Source organism: Lepus europaeus, chromosome 9, assembly GCF_033115175.1.
Source record: "Lepus europaeus isolate LE1 chromosome 9, mLepTim1.pri, whole genome shotgun sequence".
NCBI lineage: Eukaryota > Metazoa > Chordata > Mammalia > Lagomorpha > Leporidae > Lepus > Lepus europaeus.
This window is the reverse complement of record NC_084835.1, coordinates 24,561,877-24,583,478: the sequence shown is the minus strand read 5'-3', so window position 1 is coordinate 24,583,478 and position 21,602 is coordinate 24,561,877. Positions and strand designations below refer to the sequence as shown.

At 61.6% G+C, this 21,602-nt stretch overlaps 5 protein-coding genes across 9 annotated transcripts; 4 read left to right on the top strand and 1 right to left on the bottom strand.

Moving 5' to 3' along the window:
• Positions 1-2,839: 2,839 nt before the first annotated feature.
• On the top strand, positions 2,840-5,713 carry HYAL1 (hyaluronidase 1). 2 transcript variants are annotated; one of them, XM_062200942.1, is made up of 4 exons: positions 2,840-2,906; positions 3,333-4,360; positions 4,632-4,721; positions 4,895-5,713. In XM_062200942.1, exons 2-4 carry the CDS (start codon positions 3,368-3,370, stop codon positions 5,207-5,209), a joined length of 1,398 nt encoding a protein of 465 aa, XP_062056926.1. In that variant the 5' UTR covers positions 2,840-2,906; positions 3,333-3,367; the 3' UTR covers positions 5,210-5,713. The 2 variants fall into 2 exon arrangements, with proteins under 2 accessions (XP_062056926.1, XP_062056925.1); XM_062200941.1 differs by having other exon boundaries at positions 2,856-2,992.
• A 543-nt stretch (positions 5,714-6,256) lies between these two features.
• On the top strand, positions 6,257-9,522 carry NAA80 (N-alpha-acetyltransferase 80, NatH catalytic subunit). The gene is made up of 2 exons (XM_062200945.1): positions 6,257-6,357; positions 7,923-9,522. Exon 2 carries the CDS (start codon positions 7,923-7,925, stop codon positions 8,868-8,870), a length of 948 nt encoding a protein of 315 aa, XP_062056929.1. The 5' UTR covers positions 6,257-6,357; the 3' UTR covers positions 8,871-9,522.
• Positions 6,289-11,829, top strand: HYAL3 (hyaluronidase 3). 2 transcript variants are annotated; one of them, XM_062200944.1, is made up of 4 exons: positions 6,289-6,357; positions 9,717-10,627; positions 10,972-11,061; positions 11,176-11,829. In XM_062200944.1, exons 2-4 carry the CDS (start codon positions 9,734-9,736, stop codon positions 11,449-11,451), a joined length of 1,260 nt encoding a protein of 419 aa, XP_062056928.1. In that variant the 5' UTR covers positions 6,289-6,357; positions 9,717-9,733; the 3' UTR covers positions 11,452-11,829. The 2 variants fall into 2 exon arrangements, with proteins under 2 accessions (XP_062056928.1, XP_062056927.1); XM_062200943.1 differs by having other exon boundaries at positions 6,349-6,693.
• A 399-nt stretch (positions 11,830-12,228) lies between these two features.
• IFRD2 (interferon related developmental regulator 2) lies at positions 12,229-17,045 on the top strand. 2 transcript variants are annotated; one of them, XM_062200937.1, is made up of 12 exons: positions 12,238-12,449; positions 14,260-14,379; positions 14,458-14,542; positions 14,653-14,777; positions 14,858-15,015; positions 15,167-15,217; positions 15,304-15,482; positions 15,574-15,679; positions 15,970-16,107; positions 16,195-16,323; positions 16,400-16,495; positions 16,620-17,045. In XM_062200937.1, exons 1-12 carry the CDS (start codon positions 12,392-12,394, stop codon positions 16,698-16,700), a joined length of 1,326 nt encoding a protein of 441 aa, XP_062056921.1. In that variant the 5' UTR covers positions 12,238-12,391; the 3' UTR covers positions 16,701-17,045. The 2 variants fall into 2 exon arrangements, with proteins under 2 accessions (XP_062056922.1, XP_062056921.1); XM_062200938.1 differs by lacking the exon at positions 15,574-15,679 and having other exon boundaries at positions 12,229-12,449; positions 16,620-16,709.
• A 53-nt stretch (positions 17,046-17,098) lies between these two features.
• Positions 17,099-21,453, bottom strand: LSMEM2 (leucine rich single-pass membrane protein 2). 2 transcript variants are annotated; one of them, XM_062200940.1, is made up of 4 exons: positions 20,601-21,453; positions 18,055-18,165; positions 17,779-17,964; positions 17,099-17,651 (listed from the first exon to the last, which is right to left on the bottom strand). In XM_062200940.1, exons 1-4 carry the CDS (start codon positions 20,620-20,622, stop codon positions 17,518-17,520), a joined length of 453 nt encoding a protein of 150 aa, XP_062056924.1. In that variant the 5' UTR covers positions 20,623-21,453; the 3' UTR covers positions 17,099-17,517. The 2 variants fall into 2 exon arrangements, with proteins under 2 accessions (XP_062056924.1, XP_062056923.1); XM_062200939.1 differs by having other exon boundaries at positions 18,055-18,861; positions 20,601-20,671.
• Positions 21,454-21,602: the final 149 nt, after the last annotated feature.

The window sequence follows — 21,602 nt, the reverse complement described above, 5'->3', positions numbered from 1 at the left end:
CCTGCACCCTTCCTAAAATATAAAAAAGGCCCTGGCCCTGGGGTCGGGGCCTCCCGCCACGTATTCCGTCAACGTACGCACTGGCAGTTGGTCACCTGTACAGATTCTCTCTGGAGAAATTCAGTCTGTAACTCAGCCTGTCAGTTTTATCTTGCCCCTCTCTGTTCTGCACCTCTCTTCCCTACATTTTGGTGCCCTGTGGGAGACGTCACCAATCCACATTCTTTCCCTTAGAGTTAAGGGTACTAAGAGATATGGTCCGGCAACTGAACAGGAGGGCCAGAAAAAGGAGAGGAAAAAATAGCTCATTCTTGGAGTTTCTGGAATACAGGAAGTGGGGCATCCTGGCTCCTCCCGCTGTCTGGACCTCTCCTCGTGAGCCTTCCGGAACTCCCGTTTGGTCCCAGCATCCTTCAGATGCTAAACCGATTCATCTCTGCTCACCTGAGGCCGTAGAGTTCCAAGTGCTCCTCCAAAGCTACCAGTGAATTAATTTAGAAGATGTAACAGAAGATGGTACCCCTTAGAAAGGTTAAGAGAGCACTCAAGGTGGGGGGAATGTAGAGGCAGTAAGGCCACAATCAAGAACAAAGGAAGAGGCCAGCGCTGTGGCTCAATAGGCTAATCCTCCGATCCCGGTTGCCCCTCTTCCAGGCCAGCTCTCTGCTGTGGCCCGGGAGTGCAGTGGAGGATGGCCCAAGTCCTTGGGCCCTGCACCCCATGGGAGACCAGGATAAGCACCTGGCTCCTGCCTTCGGATCAGCGCAGTGCACCGGCCGCAGCGCGACAGCCGCAACGGCCATTGGAGGGTGAACCAACGGCAAAGGAAGACCTTTCTCTGTCTCTCTCACTGTCCACACTGCCTGTCAAAAAAAAAAAAAAAAAACCCACAAAGGTAGAGGCCCCCCCAACACTAACCTTGACAAGCGGCTCCCTCAGTGATCCTGTCTAGGGAGGGAAGATGCCTCTTTAGCCCTGCTTTCTGTAACTCCAAACCTGTCCCAGCATCTCCTCTATAAACATACCAGACCCACCGACCACTGCCAAGTGTGGTCCTAAGTCATGTAGGCTGCAATTTAAACCCATCATTGCTGTAATGCTAAGGTATGATGCTGATGAACCTATAAATATTCTAAGAAACCTAGGCTCAGGGCTCAGCCTCAGGAAATGACTCCCACTGAGCCCGCCAGGATTAATCAATGGCTTTCAAGCCTCCACAGACTCCGGTGCCTGTTTGAAGGAAGGGAGTTTCCCCATCCCGGGTTTCTATAATAGTGCAGTGACTGGGATGTGCCCATCCCTTGTCCGGGTGCCTAAGTTCAGTCCCCAACTCTGCTTCCTGATCCAGCTTTCTGCTGACCTGTATCCTGGGGGACAGGGATGATTCAAGTGCTTGGAACCCTGCCATCTATGTAGGAGACCAGATGGACTTCCTGGCTCCTGCCTGCCTCAACCCCTCTTGTTCCGGGCACTTGACAAACACGTGGATGCAAGATTTCCATCTCTTTCTTACTCCCCGTTAGGAAAAAAAAGGCACAGAACATAGAGGAGGGAGTGTATGAATTTACAGCCAGACCAAACGTATTCAGAGAAAATAAATTCACAGAGGTAGGTGATCAGCTGCCGGCCTGCACATTGATGGAACACGGGGCAGAAGGCCCTGACCTCCAGGGGCCAGGCCTTTTTATATTTTAGGAGGGCAGGGGCTGGGGGTAGAGACAGCAGGAGGAGGTGAATTCCTGGAACTAGGCAGGGCTTTGGGAACCTGGAAACAATACAGGGTCAGGTATGAAGGCAATAGGGTGTGAAACCCAATTTGAGACTCAAGGGCACAGAATAAACTCCATTTATCCATCTTTGGGGCACTGAGCAAGCATGGCTGAGGCTTATGTCTATGTTCCATCACTGCCTTTCAAATAAACTTTTTAAAAGATTTATTTATTTGAAAGACAGAGTTACAGTGAGAGGTAGAGACTGGTAGCTTTGGGACCCGCAAGGAGAGAAGGCCTACACTTCCGGGAATGGAAAGTCCTTGTCAAGGTTCCCACGGTGCCTAAAGGTCAACCAGTGAGGATCAGACTTGCGTCAACCTTTAACCCCCACGCCCTGTATCTATAAAAGGAGCTCTCTCAACCTCTGACGTGGGACTTCCCCAGCCCCCGCTCTGTGGGGACCGGTGAACCTTGCCCAGGAGCAGAATCCCAACAAACACTTGTGAATTGATTGATTCATCTGACTGGGAAGATGATTACGCGCCGGACACCTTGCAGAGACAGATCTTCCATCTGCTGGTTCCCTCCCCAGATGGTCACAATGGCCAGAGCTGCACCAATCCGAAGCCAGGAGCTTCTTCAGGGTCTTCCATGTGGGTGCAGGGGCCCAAGGTCTTGGGCCATCTTCTTCTGCTTATCCAGGCCATAGCAGAGAGCTGGATCGGAAGTGGAACAGCTGGGACTCGAACCAGCGTCCATAAGGGATGCTGGCACTGTGGGCAGCAGCTTTACCCACTGCGCCACAGCGCTGGCCCCTCAAACATTTAAAATTAACAAATGAGTCAATAGAGATTGTTTTACGGAGAAAAGTTCTCCATGAAGGCAAAAGTGCCCAGGGCCCTCCCAGGTCCTAACGCAGCTTCGAGGGGAAAGCACCTTCCCTGAGCACTCAAGACTCCAGTGCCTGTCATTGCTCACCCCTTCCAGTGCCCGGAGAGCCAAAGCCCTGCCTGCTCAGCCCCGCCCCCCATTGAGAGCACTTTGCTGGAGGTTTGGAGGCAGCGGGGCCTCCCAGACTGGTCTCCAGATCCAGGGCCCGCCCCTTGGCCCGCCCCAGGACTGGGTGGTGCAACTCCTACAAAAGCAAAGAGTTGCCAGGCAGCTTCTTCCTCCTCTGGTGCAGCCGAGGCCAGGGTAAGGGAAGAGAATCCGCCCTGGCCCTGCGTTGGCCCCCACCCTGGGGTCAGGAAGTCTGGAGGATGAGGCCCTTCGGCCCTGAGGTCAGCGGGGACAAAGCGGGCAGACTGGCGGGTTGAGCAGGAGGGCTGGGCTGGCCAGTGTCTGTTCACAGAGCACGGCTTTCTCCAGTGGGTGGCCAGCATTTCTGCTCAAAGAGACTGGAAAGCCCCTCCTCCATCAGTCAGGTCAGCCTGGTCAGCCTGAGGCTCAGGACCTGGCTCTTCCCAGAACCTCAGTGGCCTTTGGGAAAGGGGGTGGGCAAGCTTAGGCCAGAGCAAGGGGAGGCAGACTGCAGGGGCCCAACCCTAGAGGTGACGCAGATGTGCGCCCAGGGCTCCCCCACATCTCACCTCTGCTCTCTAACCTCCCTGCGTCTTACAGATTTGTGCTTAACAGGAACCAGAGTAGCAAGGGGTATGGCCCCTACGCTTCATGCTGGGCTCTCGGAGATCAAGGCCTGCTCTCAGCTCTGCCTCCCCGGCCAGGTTTCCCTGGGCCCTCCCTGTGCCATGGCAGTCCACCTGCTTCGCATCTGTGGCCTCTTTTTGATCTTGCTCGCCATTCCTCGAGGCTCTGGGGACTCTACAGTACCCCCCAAGCCCTTCACCACGGTCTGGAACGCAGACACCCAGTGGTGCCTGGAGATGCACGGCGTGGACGTGGACATCAGTGTCTTCGATGTGGTAGTCAACCCGAGACAGGCTTTCCGCGGCCCTAACATGACCATTTTCTACAGCTCCCAGCTGGGAACCTATCCGTACTACACGCTCGCTGGGGAGCCTGTGTTTGGTGGCCTGCCCCAGAATGCCAGCCTGGATGCCCACCTGGCCCGCACCTTCCACGACATTCTGGCTGCCATGCCTGCACCCGACTTCTCAGGGCTGGTAGTCATCGACTGGGAGGCTTGGCGCCCGCGCTGGGCCTTCAACTGGGATGCCAAGGACATCTACCGGCAGCGCTCCCGGGCGCTGGTGCAGGCCAAACACCCTGACTGGCCGGCTGCTCGGGTGGATCAGGCAGCCCAGGACCAGTTCCAGGGGGCCGCGCAGGCCTGGATGACAGACACCCTCCAGCTGGGGCGGGTGCTGCGGCCCGGCGGCCTGTGGGGCTTCTATGGCTTCCCCGACTGCTACAACTCTGATTTTCTAAGCCCCAACTACACAGGCCAGTGTGCCCCAGGCACCTCTGAGCAGAATGACCAGCTGGGCTGGCTGTGGAACCACAGCTGCGCCCTCTACCCCAGCATCTACATGCCTGCAGCGCTGGAGGGCACAGGGAGAGCGAGGATGTATGTGCGGCACCGTGTGAGCGAGGCATTCCGCGTGGCAACGGCTGCCGGGAACCCCACTCTGCCAGTGCTACCCTACGCCCAGATCTTCTATGCATTGACAAACCACTTCCTGCCCCTGGTGAGCCTTCCTCAGGACCCCACACCCTCATTAGCCTTTCCCGTCAGGCACTCCTACCTGCTCACTGAGCACCTACTTTGTGCCAGGCTCTGTGCTGGGCACAAGAGGCAGTGTTATCTGCAAGGCACTCGCAGGCGAGACGGGGATAGGCTCGCTTACTGGGCAGTGCTGCCTCATGTAGTGGCTGGGGCTCGTGTGCCCCTCGCAATGGGTCACAGCAAGCAGCCGTGGGGAGGGAGGACCCTCAGAGCTGCGTGGTCTTCTTCCCCAGGAGGAGCTGGAGCACAGCCTCGGGGAGAGCATGGCTCAGGGAGCAGCCGGAGTGGTACTCTGGGTGAGCTCGGAGAACACGAAAACCAAGGTGAGCTCGGGCCTCTGGGGGCCAGGAGCAGGGACCGGGCGGCCACGGTAACCAGGAGACCCTGGCCCACCCTCTCCACCCCGGAAATCCTGGCCGGCCAGCAGGGGAAGCCTCAATGACCCAGGTAGGCCTGTGCATAGTGGTGGTATCCGATGCTCCCCCCTCTCCTCCAGGAATCCTGCCAGGCCATCAAGACATACGTGGACACCACACTGGGGCCCTTCATCCTGAATGTGACCAGCGCGGCTCTCCTCTGCAGTCGAGCCCTGTGCTCGGGCCATGGCCGCTGTGCCCGCCACCCCAGCCACCCCGAGGCCCTCCTCGTCCTCAGTCCGGCTAGTTTCTCCATCCAGCTCAAGCCCGGTGGACCCCTGACCCTGCAGGGTGCCCTCTCACTCAAAGATCGGGCGCAAATGGCTATGGAATTCCAATGTCACTGCTACCGTGGGTGGCGGGGAGCTCAGTGTGAACAGCAGGTTAGGCGGTGATGGGCCACATGTCGTCGTCACCTTGTGCACACCCAGAACCCCGTGCACTCAAGGCGGGCCTGGGCACAGCTTCCTCAGAACCAGGCGCAGCCACACAGTAACAGGAGTACACTCAGCCAGCACCAGCACCACGGCGCGTGCCCCGACACTCAGGCGTGCCTACGGATCAGAGTAGACACAGTTACAGCCACGGGCAGGCACTGTTCACAGGTACCTGCTGCGCTAGGACAGACACTACGCCAGTCTTTGAAATGCAGCAATCGCAGAAGCCCTTATTCGCCAAGCACCTACTCCTTAAGTTCCACGTTTGTCATTTTAGGAGGACTTGGTTTATCCTCACAATTAGGCTTATGAGAAAACTGAGGCACCAACAGAGAGGGCAAGCCCTTTGCCGAAGGTCACACAGCAAAGACAGGGCGAAGCTGAGGGCCCAGTTGCAGACGGCCTTGTGGATTTACTGTGTGATGTTCACCAACCCCCAGCAAATAAAGCAGTCAAGACGGACTTGGCGAGTTGCTTATGTAGCACCTACAACGGGCAGGAATGGTTCGTCTCTCCCGGGACCCCTGTCCGCCTGAGGGTGACAGCTTCCCAGGTGGGACCCGAATTTCAGGAGGAAGTTCCTCTCCATTTCATTCCAGAAGCCGGCGGGAGCCTCAACAAAACTCGGACCTGACTGAGCCTGGGGGTGGGGGGCGTAGCTGGGGGAGGGGCCTACCAGCGGAAGCGGGGCCGCGTCGGTCCCCCCCACCAATCGAAGCGGGACCTAAACGTGATGCAAGAAACCAGAGGCGGAGCCTGTATGGGGCCGAGCAGGGAGGAGGAGGGGTCAACCGGATGTCAGGCCCGGCTTGGCCGCGGCAGGAGGCGCAGAACCGGAGCCGGGCAGAGACCGCGTCTGCGCCCGATCAGCGCTGTGACGCGCAGAACCGTGGGCGGGGCTTCGGCGGTGACGCCCAGGGGCCGGGGCGGGGGCCAGCCGCCCCGGGAGACCTAGGCCCAAGAGGGGAGCCGCGGGGCCGCGACCGCTGCAGTGCGTCCGCCGCACCGCTGGGGGCCAGCGTGGGCGGACGGAGGAGCCCGAGCCCGCGAGATCCCAAACCGTGCGGAACGAGGACGCGGTTCGTCCCGGAGCCCAGCATCAACATGTCAGTACCGCCCCCCTCCCCACGGGCTCCCTGTCCGTCTCTCCGTGCGCGGGAGGCCCCCCGGTGGCCTTGCCGCCCGCACACCCTCCCTGCGTCGGTCGTTCCCTCCCAGAGCATGTCAAACCACACGCACCCAGAGTCAGCTCTCGAAGCCTAAAAGCTGTACGATCTGTGCCTCATTAGGAGAGGGGGGAACCGAGGCACGGGAGCGATCAGCCCCTGAGAATGCCGGAGCCTCGCTCCGCCCACAGTGGGTGGGGTCGGCACTGTAGGGGTTAAGCCCGCCGAGAAGCCCTGGGCTGCTTCCCTCCCAGCCCAGGAGTGCGGCTGCCTCAGGTGAGGTTCTCAGAGCTCTCAGTGGGTGTGTTACTGGTGGGGTGGGGCTGGGGAGGGGAGCAGCCCTTTACAGACCAGTGTTGAACTGGCCTCAAGCTCAGGGGAGGTTGGGAAGGGGAGGCAGGCGGCCCCCTCTGGAGTGCCTAAGCAGGTGCAGCTGTCAGGTGCCCCAAGCACCTGCAAGAAATCCCCCCATCCCCGCACAGACCCTCCTGGAGTGAGGGGGGTCACACAGTGGGGTTTGGGCACAGGAGACCTGGGCCCCCGACCTGGTGGCCGTTGGGCACCCTGTGGATAAAGGAAGGAAGCTGTGGCCGTTATCTAGGGTGGCTAGGAAACTCAGGCTGGGGGGGAGCCAGGCCTGCACAGGCAGTACGGCTGTGTGACTGTGGGCCAGTGGGTCCACGGCCAGAGTGTCCCGAGCTGGGCAGACCTGGGTGTGCCGTAGCCAGGAAGAGCGGTCGAGGGGCAACCTGAGCCCGATGTGGGGGGTGAGTGGGGACCCAGGGCTGCTCAGGCAGTGGCACGGCACAGAGGCGCCGAAGCAGAGCTGAGCGTAGGGAGGAACCGGGGCATGCAAATCGGAGGCTGTGCTTGCTCTGAAGCCCGGGCGCTTTAAGTGGCAGCTCTCTTACCTGATTTGTAGCTGCTCTCAGGCCGGCCAGCCAGCCAGGGCGGTGGAGTGCTAGAGACGAGATGGTCAGCAAGTAGGCTGCGTCCGCTGTCCTGGTGCAGCAGGGTCCCCGGGAGGACAGATTTGTAGCCAGAGCTGCCTGGAGCCAAGACTTCTGGGCCCTGCAGCGCGCCATCTTTCTGGCGTGGAGCAAGATACGTGAGGCCTCCCGCCCTGCTCTCCACCTGCATCAGCTCCCACAGATATAGGGGAAGGGCCTCATTGAGATCACCTGTGCCGTGAGCAGAGTGTGGAGCAAGATACAGCCCACCATTCCCCAGTTCCAGGATGCATGACCCACCTTGCCCTCTAGAAGCCCCTCCCTGCCCCAGCCCAGTCCCCCACCAGCCTCGGAGGAGCGCCCTTGTGGCCTGAGGAGGTGCTACTCCCTGGAGAAGATGTCCCAACCTCCAGTCTAGCACCGAGCCACCTGCAGCCTGTTAGGAGGTGGTCTTGGCTCCCAACCTGCCTCAGCTGAGCCTAGCTTCTACATGTAGACGAGAGCTGACTGAGCGGCCCAGCCAGGCTGACCTCTACCCCCGACCCTATACACCAGATGGAGCTGATCCTGAGTTCCAGCCCAGCTGAGCTGACTCTGGATCCTGCATGCCAGCCAGAGTTGACCCTGAGATTCAACCTGACCAAGCTAACCCTGGATCCTGCACGCCAGCCAGAACTGACCCTGAGCCCCAGGCTAGCTGAGCTGACCCCGGATTCCACATGCCATCCGGAGATGACCCTCGGTCCTGGCCCAGCTGGGCTGACGCTGGATCCTGAACAGCAGCCAGAGGAGACCCCAACCCCTAAGCTGGCTGAGCTGACCCTGGAGCCTGTGCACTGCCGACCTGAGCTCCTGGACGCGTGTGCCGACCTCATCAATGAGCAGTGGCCCCGCAGCCGTGCCTCCCGCCTGCACTCCCTGGGCCAGTCCTCAGACGCCTTCCCCCTCTGCCTGATGCTGCTGAGCCCCGGCCACACACCGCAAGCAGTCCCCACTGTGGTGGGCCATGCCCGTCTGTCGCGTGTGCTGGACCAGCCCCACAGCCTCCTAGTGGAGACAGTGGTGGTGGCCCGGGCCCTGAGGGGCCGTGGCTTCGGCCGCCGCCTCATGGAGAGCCTGGAGGTCTTTGCTCGGGCCCGGGGCTTCCGCAAGCTGCACCTCACCACCCACGACAAGCTGCACTTCTATGCCCACCTGGGCTACCGGCTTAGCATGCCCGTGCAGGGCCTGGCCTTCACCAGCCGGCGGCTGCCGGCCGCCCTGCTCAGCACCTTCTCCAGGGCCCCTCCCCTTCGGCCGCCCTGCAAGGCTCCCAGCCTGCCGGTGCAAGCTGCCCCAAGAGGCCCGAAGGCACCCCCACTGCCGCCACCACCCCCTCCGCTACCTGAGCCCCTGACCACCTCACCCCTGCCTTCAGCAGCGTCCCCCTCAGAAAGTCCGCTGGGGACGCAGTACCACGACCTGAAGGGATGCCCCATATTCTGGATGGAGAAAGACATCTGAGAGCACCAGGCCAAGACAGTTTCTGGGCACCTGGACTGCCTAGCACAGTGCCGGCCACAGCCCACGGTCCATACCTCAGTCCCTAGCCCCTGGGGGGCAGCTCTAGCCTGGACGTGTTTCCCGGACACCAGGAGGGCCAGGAGCTGGCTCTGTAGCTCTGGCTCAGAGCCATCCATGTGGCTGAATAAAGGCTTCCATCAGGTGTGGCTGTGACAGTTCTTGTTGCCCCCCCCTCACTTCGCAGGTCCCCATCTCTGTAGACCCAGTTTGGCCCCCGGGACCATCGATGGGGGACACCTGGCCTTCACCCCGCCCACTCTGCCTCCCAGGTGGCTGTTCCCTGCCCATTCAGGAGCACCTGTTGGGTATCAGGCCCAGAATTGGACATAGGAAATGGAGAACGAGACAGATAAGGTCTTGACCCCGGCGGACAGATAGGGAGGGAGTCGGGCAAGCAGTGGCAGGACTCGTGCTGGCACAAGGGAACTCCAGCGGCTGCAGGAGCAGAGACCTGAGTGTTGCAGAGGAATTAGGCCAGGCCAGCAAGGAGCGGGAGGAGCTGAGTTGTTGGGGGCAGAGGGAGGAAGGCGATCGAGACAGCTGTGTGAGGGAGAGAGACCAGAGGACACATGGTGTCTCCGCTCATGGAGAACGCACGAGGGGCACTACCCAGGCCAGTGCAGTGTGGCTGCTCCGAGAGGCCTCCAGGACCCCTCAGGAACCATGCTCTCCCCAGCCCCTCAGCCTTGGGAGGAGCTTGGAAGCTTTTCCTGCTGTGTGGAAAAGCTGTGGCCTCTGAGCGCGCTCTCTCTCTCTCTCTCTCTCTCTCCCCCCCCTCTCCTGCAGGTTTCCATCCCTGGGGCATGACCATGCAGCTAGGCCCGGCCCTGGTGCTGGGGGTGGCTGTGTGCCTGGGGTGCGGCCAGAGCTGGCTGCAGGCCCCGGAGCGCCCCTTCTCCGTGCTGTGGAACGTGCCCTCGGCACACTGCGAGGCCCGCTTTGGTGTGCAGCTGCCACTGAATGCCCTGGGCATCACAGTCAACTGGGGCCAGCACTTCCGTGGCCAGAATGTCACCATTTTCTACAAGAACCAGTTCGGCCTGTATCCCTACCTGGGGCCCAGGGGCACGGTTCACAACGGGGGCATCCCCCAGGCTGTGCCCCTTGACCTCCACCTGGTGCGAGCTGCCTACCAGATCTGCCACAGCCTGAGGCCCAGCTTTGCTGGCCTGGCAGTGCTGGACTGGGAGGAGTGGTATCCACTCTGGTCTGGGAACTGGGGCCGCCGCCGAGCCTACCAGGCAGCGTCCCGGGCTTGGGCTCAGCGAATGTTCCCCGACTGGGACCCTCGGAAGCAGCTCCGTGAAGCCCGTACTGGGTTTGAGCAGGCAGCCCGTGCGCTGATGGAGGACACGCTGCGGCTGGGCCAGGCACTCCGGCCCCATGGGCTCTGGGGCTTCTATCGCTATCCAGCCTGTGGCAATGGCTGGCACAGTAAGGCTCCCAACTACACAGGCCACTGCCGTGCAGCCACCCTTGCCCGCAATACCCAGCTGCACTGGCTCTGGGCCGCCTCCAGTGCCCTCTTCCCCAGTATCTACCTCCCACCCAGACTGCCACCTGCCTACCACCAGGCCTTCGTGCGACATCGCCTGGAGGAGGCCTTCCGCATGGCCCTGGCCGGGCGCGCGCGTCCCCTGCCTGTCCTGGCCTATGCCCGTCTCACATACCGGAGCTCTGGCAGGTTCCTGGCCCAGGTAAGTGGAAGGTGAGCCCTCGGGAGGCCAAGGTCTGAGTCAGGAGGCTTGGTCTTCCCGGGGATTTGAAAAGGGAGGTTCCTGATCTAGCAGCTATGAAAGGCCCTGTCCTGGAGTGTCCAGGGAGGCGTGGCTTAGCTCTTGAAGACCTTGAAGAGTACGCAAGGCCCAGCCCATGGAGGCCTGGTCTGAGGAGAGACGTTGTCTGAGTGGAAGGCCCGGGAAGCCAGGTGTTCGGTACCCAGGGGTAGGCCCAGCTCATAGCAGTGAGCCGAACCCACCCAGAGGTAGGGCCAGCTCACGGCAGTGAGCCGAGGCCCCACTTAGCAGCTCTCTGCCTCCAGGATGACCTTGTGCAGACCATTGGTGTGAGCGCAGCCCTGGGAGCGGCCGGCGTGGTGCTCTGGGGGGACCTGAGCCTCTCCAGCTCTGAGGTGATCATGGCCCCCTTAGGCCTGCCATGAGGGTGTGCTGGGTCCCCAGCTGGGGGAGAGGCTACACGTCTGTCCGAGCCACCAGGAGCACTGACACACCCCTTCCCTTCTCAGGAGGAGTGCTGGCGTCTCCATGACTACCTGGTGGGCACCCTAGGCCCCTATGTGATCAATGTGACCAGGGCAGCCATGGCGTGCAGTCACCAGAGGTGTCACGGCCACGGGCGCTGTGTCCGGCGAGATCCAGCACAGAAGGAAGCCTTCCTGCACCTGGGGCCCGACGGCAGCGATGGAGCTTGGCAGTCCTTCAGATGCCGCTGTTACTGGGGCTGGGCCGGCCCTGGCTGCCAGGAGCCCAGGCTCGGGCCTGCACCTGAAGCAGCGGCGTGACGCCAGGAGGCCCTTTCCTGCCTCATCCTGTCTCTGCCTCCGCTTTCCAGTCCTGGAGGAATCCCGCTCCACTCTTGGGGTCCTGCTCCCAAGCACACACCCCGCTTCTCTCTCGGGTTCAAAGGGGCCTAGGGGGGAAAATGCTTATAAAACCAGACGCCTTCTGAGATCATCTTACTCCTCCTGACAAGCAGGCAGCCCCGGGGCTGAGTCAGGGCTCCAGCTGCCAGCTCAAGGCTTTCTTCCCGCACCTCGCTGGGTCCATGCAGAGATCACAGGAGACCCGTCCGGGGCCCACGAAGCTCTGGGCTGAGGTCTGTGAAGGGCGAAGCTGCTGTCTGTACTCTGCTTTCATCATAAAGTCATTTTGTCTCTCGCTGCCTGAAGTTTGGCTTCCCTCAGTTCTTCCCAGCCCCAAACTCTTCCCATGACCCCTGGACCTCGGAGCGAGCGCCCCACCTCAAATCCCGAGACGCTCGTCCCGCCAGAATGCTTCACTTGGGAAAGGAAATTTCAGAGTTAACGACGGCGCGCTTGTGCACGTCGCGGGCCGGAGATGGGAGCGCAAGGCATTGTGGGTGCATAGTTCAGCTAAAGCGTAATCGGCTGGTGGGTCCCCAAGAGTGAACTACAATTCCCATAGTGCTCAGCGCCCAGCCGGCGGACGAAATCTGAGCGTGTGGCCCCCTGGGAATCGTAGTTTCAGCCGCGTGGATACGGCCATGAGCCGAATGGCAGAGAACTCGCCTTCCCGGCGACCCCTTTAGCAGGGCGGGGCGCCTCATGAAGATGGTGGCGCGCGCGGCGTGTGGCTCTGGTCTTCTGCCTAAGTCTGAGCGCAGCAGACGGGCCGGCGTCTCGCTGGTCTGGAGCCCCCGCCCGCCGGGTCCCTGACCCCGCGCCCCCGCGCCCCGTGCGCCCTCCACCCCCGGTTCCCGGCATGCCCCGCGCCCGTAAGGGCAACACGCCCCGCAAGGGCGGCCAGCGCCGTGGAGGAGGTGAGTGGGGGGCATCGGGCAGCTGGTGAGTGGTGAGCGGGCACCTTGCGTAGGTCCCCGAGGGTCCTGGGTCCCCGGGGGTCCGAGGGTGGGAAATCCTCATCGGCCAGCCCGGCGCACTGTCCCGGAACTCTGCCGAGCCCAGCACGTGCCCCAGCAGGCATTGGCCACGTGTGCGCCCAACTTGAGCGCGCTGACCGCTGCCTGTCGGGTGCCGCGCTCCCAGCAGGTGACCTCGCCAGCACCTCCGGGCCTCGGTTTCCCCGTTGCTCCTCCACCCCAGTTGTCTGCTGGAGGGGATATAGCAGGGAACTATATTCCCTTCGGCAAGCCGTGGTCATCTGACTAGTCAAGGAAGTTGGCGGAGGCCTGGCCTGCTCAAGAGGACTCAGGGAGGGGGCAAATGGGAAGCTACAGGATTGGAGCCTTGGGCCTGGCCTCACAGAGTAGGTGAGTACCCTGGAGCCTTGCGGCAGGCTTGGGACTTGCTTATCAGCATCCACCAAGAGCCCGTCCGGGTGCCGTAAACACATATGTTTACTCTGTAAGGATGGGGTGCCTGCCAGACATAGCTTTGACCTGGCCACCGCCCTGGTCGGGCTTGGGTGAGGGAACGCCTAATTAGGGGAGTGAAGTAGTGACACTTCCAGAGGGGCTGGTGCCGGAAAGTGTTCACTGAGCAGTGTCAGCCCCAGACTGGGGAACCGGAGTCCCACCCCCACCCACGGGGAGGGGCTTCCGAGTGGGTCTGGAGAAGGTGGGAGAGAGCACGGTACAGACAGCAAGTCGTGCAAAGGCCTGGCAGCTGGAGGGGCCGCTGCACAGTGGAGCAGATGAGGGGGAGGCTGGGCTGCCGTGGCCAGGTTAGTGAGAGAGCGGTGAGCAGGGACCAGCTGTGGGCTGGACCTCGTCATGCAGGCAAAGCATGTCAGTGCCAAAGTCAGCCCTAGGCCCTGGACAGAACTTACACACAGGAGTGCTCCGCCCTCCTGCCCCTCGGACTCCCCTGTGCTCAGCTGTTTTCTGGGCTTGTACAGCCAGGGCTCTGCCCTATCTGTTCCTCCCAGGGTTTGAGGGAACCTGTGTGTCCCTCACCCAAGGCGCAGGCCCTGGAAGGACCAGCGGAAGCTCAGAAGAGTTAAGTCTGAAGCTCCTGCGATGCCCCAGAGCTGAAGGGTGGTCAGTTGAGTTTGTTGACCACAGCAGGGCTGTAACAAGTCACAGGTCTCTACCTGGTGCCCCTGAAAGAGGTGCTTTTGCACGTGCTTTTCAGGTGGAGGAACAGAGGCTCCGAAGGCTGGGCAGCTGACCGGGTTTGACCTCTTCCATATGTGAAGCTGGGATTTGAACCCCGCCTGCCTGTCTCTGCCGTCGAAGCCCCTGGGCCCTTACACCGCCTGCCTTGGTGCACAGTCCAGGCTGGCAGCTGAACTCCATGCCCATCTGCCTGGAAACACTGCACCTCGGCTGGGGCCGCAGGTCCTAGGGGGACCTGTGCAGCGCCTTCTGCCTTCCCTTGGCTCCCAGTGCCCTGCAGCAGCAGGCTGGGGCCTCCTGGAGGCACTGCTCACCAAGCCTGCCAACTTAATCCCTTGCCTGGGCCTCGTGCCTGGTGCTGTCCAGCGGTCAGACGGCCTTCCCTTTCTCTGGCTTCTTGGCCCAAGTCCCCGGCATCAGCCTCTTTGCTGCCAGCCTCGGCTTTGGTTTGGGGGCACATTCTGCCTTGCAGCATCGTGAGACCGGGGAGGAGGTGCCCCAGCCGCCCCTCCTCAATGGTGCAATGCCGAGTACTCCGTTCTCCCCTCGGCAGGTGCCCGCAGCAGTGCCCAGGCTGACTCAGGGTCCAGTGAGGATGAGGCAGCAAGTGAGGCCCGCAGCACCACCAGCGAGTGCCCCAGCCTCCTCAGCACCGCAGCGGAAGACAGCCTCGGTGAGAGCACGCGGCAGGGGCTCGGTGAGGGCGGCCCCGGTGCAGGCAGGAAGCGGTGCTGACCAGCTGGCCTTGCAGGGGGGGACACTGTGGATGAGCAGGGCCCGCAGGAGGACCTCGAGGAGAAGCTGAAGGAGTATGTGGATGGCCTCACAGACAAGAGGTACCCCGCGCTGCCAGCCAGCTCCCCTCCTGGCTCCCTGACCCCTGCTCAGCCCCTGCCAGGCATGACCAAGGGAGGCCTGCCCACGTGACCTCCCCTCTGACCCGCAGTGCCAAGACGCGGCAAGGAGCGCTGGAGAGCCTGCGCCTGGCCCTGGCCTCCCACCTGCTCCCCGACTTCCTGCTGGAACGCCGCTTCACGCTGGCCGATGCCCTGGAGAAGTGCCTCAAGAAAGGTCGGGCGGGGGTGCGTGGGGACCTGAACTGGGCAGGTGCTGCCCCTCGCTGCCCGGGCTGACTGGCAAGCTTCCCACAGGGAAGGGCGAGGAACAGGCCCTGGCTGCCGCCGTGCTGGGCCTGCTCTGTGTGCAGCTGGGCCCTGGCCCCAAGGGTGAGGAGCTGTTCCACAGCCTACAGCCCCTGCTGCTCTCTGTGCTCAGCGATAGCACAGCCAGCCCCGCCGCCCGACTCCATGTGAGTGTCCCTGTGCCCCGGGAAACCCACCCCCCACCTGATCCCCTACCTGGGTGGTGGCTTCCGTCTGTCTCCTCACTTCCCGCCTGAAGGGTGAGCCCCACGGCTGGACCCGCAGCTCACCCCCTCGCTGGGTTTGTCCTCCGAACAGTGTGCTTCGGCTCTTGGCTTGGGCTGCTATGTCGCTGCTGCCGATGTCCAGGTGAGTGGCCTTTGGACACAGGTGGGAGAGCACCTAGACTCCTAGCTCTACCCCTGAGCCACTCTCCTTCCTCCCTGTGCTCCTAGGACCTGGTCTCTTGCCTTGCCTGCCTAGAAGGCGTTTTTAGCCGGTCCTGTGGCACGGGTAGCTCCACCAGTCACGTGGCCCCTGCCAGCCTGCATGGTGTGTTTTGTGCTGCCCTGCAGGCCTGGGCGTTGCTACTCACCATCTGCCCCAGTGCCCACATCAGCCACATCCTCGACAGGTAGGGACGGCTGTCCACTGGGGAGGGGGGCAGAGGGGATGCCGAAGAGGCCCCCAACCCAGGCATGGAGCTCAGCCTGCCCCCTCCCTAGGCAGCTGCCCCGGCTGCCTCAGCTCTTATCCAGTGAGAGTGTGAACCTGCGGATCGCTGCTGGCGAAACCATCGCTCTGCTCTTTGAGCTCGCCCGGGACCTTGAGGTGCGAGGGGCAGGTGGGGAGGCAGGGGGCCAGTGCCTGCTGTACGCCGCCTGGCCCAGGCTCGAGGCAGGGCTGCCACAGTGGCGGCGGCAGCGGCGGCGGCGGCCCCAGCGCACACTGGCGTGCTGGGTGCCGTGACGGCTCTGAGCAGGGCCGTTTCTGCCCAGGCAGAGACCCGAGGACATGAGGGGCCAGGCAGAGAGGAGCAGGGCCCTGGAAAGGGTTTGTGCGCCCCACGTTGGCAGCCGGCAGAGCTCAGCCTCAGCCACATCCCCCCCCCCCCCCCGCAGGAGGACTTTGTGTACGAGGACATGGAGGCCCTCTGCAACACCCTGCGCACTCTGGCCACCGACAGCAACAAGTACCGTGCCAAGGCCGACCGGCGGCGCCAGCGCTCCACCTTCCGTGCTGTGCTGCACTATGTTGAGGTGTGTGTGAGAGCAGGCGTGTCCTCGGGAGCGCGCAGCCCCAGGCACGGCAGCTCAGCCCAGCCTGTGCGCCCCTCTCCCCTGCAGGGCGGCGAATGCGAGGAGGAGACGGTCCGCTTCGGCCTCGAGGTGCTCTACGTGGACAGCTGGGCTCGGCACCGGGTCTACACCTCCTTCAAGGAAGTGCTGGGCTCGGGCATGCACCACCACCTCCAGGTGGGGAGACGGCCCGGGGGGCGCCCAGCTCCGCAGCTTCGGACAGGCCTGAGCTCCCCATCCTCTCTGCCCCCAGAACAACGAGCTGCTCCGGGACATCTTTGGCCTGGGCCCTGTGCTGGTGCTGGATGCCACCGCCCTGAAAGCCTGCAAGATTTCACGCTTCGAGAAGGTTTGCGTCCCTGGGCACCTTTGACCTCCCCCCCGTTCCCATCTCCAGGAGCTGGGAAGAAGCCCCCACCCCGGGGGCTGTCCCCTCCACAGCTTACCAGGCCATCACTCTTTGTCCCGCCCAGCACCTGTACAACGCCGCTGCCTTCAAAGCCCGGACCAAGGCTCGCAGCCGCGTGCGGGACAAGCGGGCAGACATCCTGTGACGGGGGACCAGCCGGGAAGACTGTGCCTGCCCTTGTCACGTTTTTAACAGAAGACAGTGCAACAGCTGGCCTCTGCCAGTAATTGTCACTTTATTTTTCTAATGACAGAACCAAAAATAGACATAGGGTGGGCAGCTGAGAACCAGGACTCGGGACCTGGCCCTTTGCCCCTGCACTGTCTCAGGAGGCCTGTGCAGAAGGGGGCTGTCCCTTTCCTTTCTCAAGCCTTGCTCCCCGAGGTGGCCCACTTCCTTAGGGGGATGGCAGCGGGGAGGCAAGGCTAGCTGGACTGCATCTGTACGTTTTTAAAGATGATTCGAGATAATTAAAAGAATGCTCAGCTTCCGTGCTCCTCACTCCTGGTGTTTTTGCCAGCCCTCCCTCCCTCCCCAGCCATACCCCAGGCTTGGAGTCTCCCCAGTCTCACCTTTGCCCTGCAAGGCAGCATCTCCTCAGGTGATCCCGGCTCCTACCGTCTCTGAGAGCTGAGGCTGGACCCCCGCTGGGAGGCCCAGCAGAGTGGCAGATAATTCTAGACTTCGGAACCACCCAGGGGTGGCCAGAGGACACTGACAGGCCAGTAGAGACATCCCCCCGGAGGCTGGCGCCCCTTCCTCTGACCTGGGGCCACCCAAGCAGGACGCACCAGAAAGCATGGCCAGGCCTGGCCTGAAAGTCGGGGGGCACGGGCACCTGTGTATATAAAATCTCACCAAGGACTTCAAGTAGACATGGCTGACCATGGCAAACACCTGCCAGTGGCTGCTTTATTCCCACCCCCCACACACACACCCAGGCCCCAGGTCCAAGTGGTGTCTCAGCTGGGCGCTCGGGCCTCACTGGAGTTGAGCCGCCGCAGCTGGCTGAGGCTGGCCAGGCGGAGTCTGAGCAGCGTCTCCTCCTGCGTGCGCAGCGTGTGCGCCAGGACACGCAAGGATTCACTCTGCAGCACTGGGGATGGGCAAGTGGGAGTCGGGATCTGCAGGCCTCAGGCCGCCCGGCCCGCCCTTCATTGCTGCAGCACCTGCAGTCGCTCTGGTCCCCACTGTCACCCCACCTTCCCGCTCCACGTACATACCGCTCAAGTAGACGGCTAGGATGGCAAGCGCCAGGCAGGTGAGGACCAACAGCGCCAGCAGCAGCAGGAACCCCCCACGGCCACACAGGGGGCCGCAGCCAGCCTGGGCACACAGTGACGGGGGCAAGACACCCAGCAGCTCGTCCCAAGGTCGAGTCTCTTCAGTCAGGTAGGGGTGCAGTGAGCCTGTGGGGTGAACAGGACACCGGGGTGGGGGCAGTGCCCTTGCTCCCTCCCTGCCCCCGGTGCCTCCAGCCCACGCCTCTGCCCCCTCACCTCCGCTGTCCAGGTCACTGATGGACTCCACTCGGTGCAGGCACACCTCTTGTACGTGGTTGGGGGCCAGCGGCCCCCTGCTCCTCTGGCTTGGCACTGATGCCACAGTGTCTGCAGGGGCAGTGTGAGGTTGATTCAGCTGGTATAGCTCACCCCCTCCCTTCTCCCAGGTGGCCTCAAGCCGCAAGGGCTTGCAAAGATGGGGAATAGGAAGGCATTTGGTTCTACATCCCCTAAAACTGATCAAGGAACAACCCTCGGTTGAGATGCAGGACAACCAGAGACCCCTGTCAGCCTGCTCTGCACAGCGACAGGAGGTGCACTGCTCCCACACAAGGGCCTTCAGGTACTCCGTGCCTGCTCCTTCCAGCAGTGGGTCAGCCTTGCAGGACCAATCCACGCGTGCAGAATTCACAGTCCATACAGACCCTGTGAGGTAGCCATCAGGCCAGCCCCGTGCCCGGCACCTTCTGGGAAGCAGCTCCATTCTAGCCACGGTGGTGCCTTTTCCTCCTGGCCTCGGTCCAGCCTTGGTCTAACAGCCTTGCCGTGATGCTGCTGTGCTTCCGCAAGGCCTGCCGGGTCCACTCGGCTTCACTGCAGGACCCTTGGTTCTTAAGCTGCTTCACGGGCCTCCGCTCTCCCTCCAGGCATCCCTGTCAGCTACCTAGGCCCTCAGGTTGTCTGCAATTCCGTTTGGAAATCAACAACCCCCTCACACCCACCATTCAGTGTGCAGGCGCCTCTGTTTCCCCAGAGTTAAGGACAGTTACAGAAGTGGAACACCGATCCAAGAGCAAGGTTTTCCTGCGTGTGTGTGAAACCTTTCATTAGATTGTCCTCCACAGGAGCTGTCCACAGCCCTCCAGAGAGTGCAACACCGCCACCACTCAGCATCCCCACTGAGAAAATATTTTGCATGTGCACATGTGCTCATTTGGAAGACTAGAAATAGCCTTTCTCCATGAGTCTGATCGGACAACTTTGCCTAGGGAATGTGACCACACCGTGTGTGAGAGGGAGGGAGGGAGAGGGAGAGAGAAGACATCCTGATGATCCATTCATCACCTCGGCCTGTGTAGTCCCTGAGGTCTGTGTACTTCCCTTGTGACTTTCATCGTTAGGTGCACTGAAGTCTGGTTTGTGATTTCTAAATAATTTAATTACATTCTCTTCTGGCTGTCAACTTGAATTTTAAAATCTGGGTCCTTTAAGAGCTCCAGATGCACACCTAGAGACTAGCTAACAAAGTGAGCAGACACTTCCTGAGAGTGCAGGGACAGCCTTGGGAGCTCCGGATCCGTCCTGCCCAGGCCAGTAACTCAACCCTCCCGACCAGGTCCCAGCCATGCCTCGCCCTGCTCCGGAGTACGTCACTGTCGGGATGCTGGTTTGAGACCCGCGTGCAGCTCCTTCTCTGCATTTTGCTATGCTTTCCCACACTTTGTAAATCCTACTGGGGAGTCGGCTACAGGAAAAACACACAGTAAAGATTAAGACCCCAAATGAAAGCAAACAGCACCACCAGGGCCAGGCCCCCTCCTGCAGTGCAGGCTTGAGAATGTGCTGTGAGGAGCTGGCCAGTCACACCAAGCAGTTGTGGGCCAGGGAGCCCTATGCAGGCACCTCCCCCCCGCCCCCCTGGCACTTTCCTTTAGCTTCCGGATCCCTACTGCTGTGGCCCCTCTGAGCCTCAGCACTGAGATGTGGTGGACCCATAAGCATTGTGGGAACAGGCTTCTGACTAGCTGAGGGTCTCTGAACAGGCCAGGGGACCCCAACTCTGAGCTAGTGGGGGATGTTTAGGCCCACACTGGAGGAGGCCAGAAGCCTCTCTACTTCCCAGTCCCTGGCCAAGTGCCCAAATGTTTCCTGGAACGAATGCCCACCCCCAACCCCAGCCTCTCTTCTTCCCTGAAGAAAGCTAATAGCCAGGCAGCTGCCCGGATGCCAACACCCACTTGGGCACAGCCCACAGTTGACTTATCCCTAGCAGGCAGCTCCCCCTAATCCTCCTTGCTGTGCTCAGCAGGGAAGCAAGCAGGGCTGGAGGCGGGGAGGGCTGCAGGCATGGCATGCTCTTCCATGCATGGGCTGGGTCCCTTGACTTGAGCTCCACATGAGTTAATGGGGGCCGGCACTGTGGCATAGCAGGTAAAGCCACCACCTGCAAGGCTGGCATCCCACATGGGCACTGATTCATGTTCTGGTTGCACAACTTCCAGTCCAGCTCCCTGCTAATGGCCTGGGAAAAGCAGCTAAGGATGGCCTAAGTGTTTGGGCCCCCGCCACCCACGTGGGAGACCTGAAAGAAACTCCTCACTCCTGGCTTTGGCCTGGCCCAGCCCTGGCCACTATGGCCATCTGGGGAGTGAACCAACAGATGGAAGATCTCTTCTGTGTGTCTCCCTCTCTAACTCTTTCAACTAAATTTTTTAAAAAGCTAATGGCTAGTTTCAACAGTGAGGGGAGTGGGACAGAGGGGGTGTGTCCCACAGGGTCACAGGGCTGGGCCCTTGCCCTCCCTCATGGTCATTCTCTCCTACCTTCTTGGGTCTCCTCGGGCATGGCAGCTGGTGGGCAGTCGAGGGGCAGATGAGGGTGCTCAGTAGCAGCAGGACCGGACAAAGGCAGCAGTGGCTCCTCTCGGAGCCCGGCCACCACCTCCCAGCCGGGGCCTAAAATAGGCCTGAGTTCAGTCCACTGGGCTATATTTAGAGGGGGCAGCACTCAGCCAGGGGAAGGGGCGGAGTGACCCACATGGGCCAGCCTGGACTATCAGGTGATGGAGTCAGCCAACGCCTCCACCAGCGCATGTGCCCAGGGGCCTTCTCGGGGAGGCACACTCACTTCCCCAAACACGGAGAGGTCTTGGGCTTCTCACCCGGAACAGCCAGCTTGGGCTCAGCCTGTCCACGTGGCAGCCACGACACGCTCTGCTCTGCTACTCCCAGCAAAAAACGAGTGGCTACCCACCACGGTACAACCTGCCAGCACCAGTGACTGCAGGCGGTGGGCAGCCAGAGCCCAGTGGCTTCAGAAAACAAGGGTTCCGAGATGGGCCGTGCCGGTCAGTGGAACTGCTAAGCTTGTTGCAGCCCTAGGTACAGGACCACCCCTGTGTGGCCTCAGTCTTCTCATCTGTAGTACAGCACAGGACCCACAGCTCCCCCCTGGCAGAGTCCACCGAGAATGGAAAGCCAACCTCACGTCCAGACCAGCTAAGGCAGAGCAGTCCCGGTCTCTGCCTTCTGCCCTCTGCCCAAGGACCTCCAGGTTACCCCAGGTCAGGAAGCACAGCTCTGCCGACCCTTGCGGGAGCCAGTGGTCCAGCTGTACACTGCTTGTGGTTGTAGCCTGTGTCCCTCCACCTCCCTGGGACCAAGGCCCGCCATGGCTCTGCCGCCTTCAACACCCCGCATCCAGCCCTGCCCTGGGCCATGGTGGCCTCAGACTCGGCACCTTGTTTCCACCTCCAGGTTCGCGAGCGGAGGGCTCCTTCCTATCTCTCGACTCAGTGGCCGCTCGCCGCCCCTCTAATGAATTCT

Bases quoted from the DNA above. Each gene is read 5' to 3' on its own strand.
- IFRD2 (XM_062200937.1), top strand. From the start codon at position 12,392: ATGCCCCGCGCCCGTAAGGGCAACACGCCCCGCAAGGGCGGCCAGCGC. The intron at 15,016-15,166 runs GTGAGTGTCCCT...TCCTCCGAACAG, and splicing joins GCCCCGCCGCCCGACTCCAT to TGTGCTTCGGCTCTTGGCTT. The intron at 16,496-16,619 runs GTTTGCGTCCCT...TGTCCCGCCCAG, and splicing joins AGATTTCACGCTTCGAGAAG to CACCTGTACAACGCCGCTGC.
- NAA80 (XM_062200945.1), top strand. From the start codon at position 7,923: ATGGAGCTGATCCTGAGTTCCAGCCCAGCTGAGCTGACTCTGGATCCT.
- HYAL1 (XM_062200942.1), top strand. From the start codon at position 3,368: ATGGCCCCTACGCTTCATGCTGGGCTCTCGGAGATCAAGGCCTGCTCT. The intron at 4,361-4,631 runs GTGAGCCTTCCT...CTTCTTCCCCAG, and splicing joins CAAACCACTTCCTGCCCCTG to GAGGAGCTGGAGCACAGCCT. The intron at 4,722-4,894 runs GTGAGCTCGGGC...CCTCTCCTCCAG, and splicing joins CGGAGAACACGAAAACCAAG to GAATCCTGCCAGGCCATCAA.
- LSMEM2 (XM_062200939.1), bottom strand. From the start codon at position 18,541: ATGGAGCTGCTTCCCAGAAGGTGCCGGGCACGGGGCTGGCCTGATGGC. The intron at 17,965-18,054 runs GTGAGGGGGCAG...TTCACCCCACAG, and splicing joins CAGTGACCTGGACAGCGGAG to GCTCACTGCACCCCTACCTG. The intron at 17,652-17,778 runs GTATGTACGTGG...GCCCATCCCCAG, and splicing joins CCTAGCCGTCTACTTGAGCG to TGCTGCAGAGTGAATCCTTG.
- HYAL3 (XM_062200944.1), top strand. From the start codon at position 9,734: ATGACCATGCAGCTAGGCCCGGCCCTGGTGCTGGGGGTGGCTGTGTGC. The intron at 10,628-10,971 runs GTAAGTGGAAGG...CTCTGCCTCCAG, and splicing joins CTGGCAGGTTCCTGGCCCAG to GATGACCTTGTGCAGACCAT. The intron at 11,062-11,175 runs GTGATCATGGCC...TTCCCTTCTCAG, and splicing joins TGAGCCTCTCCAGCTCTGAG to GAGGAGTGCTGGCGTCTCCA.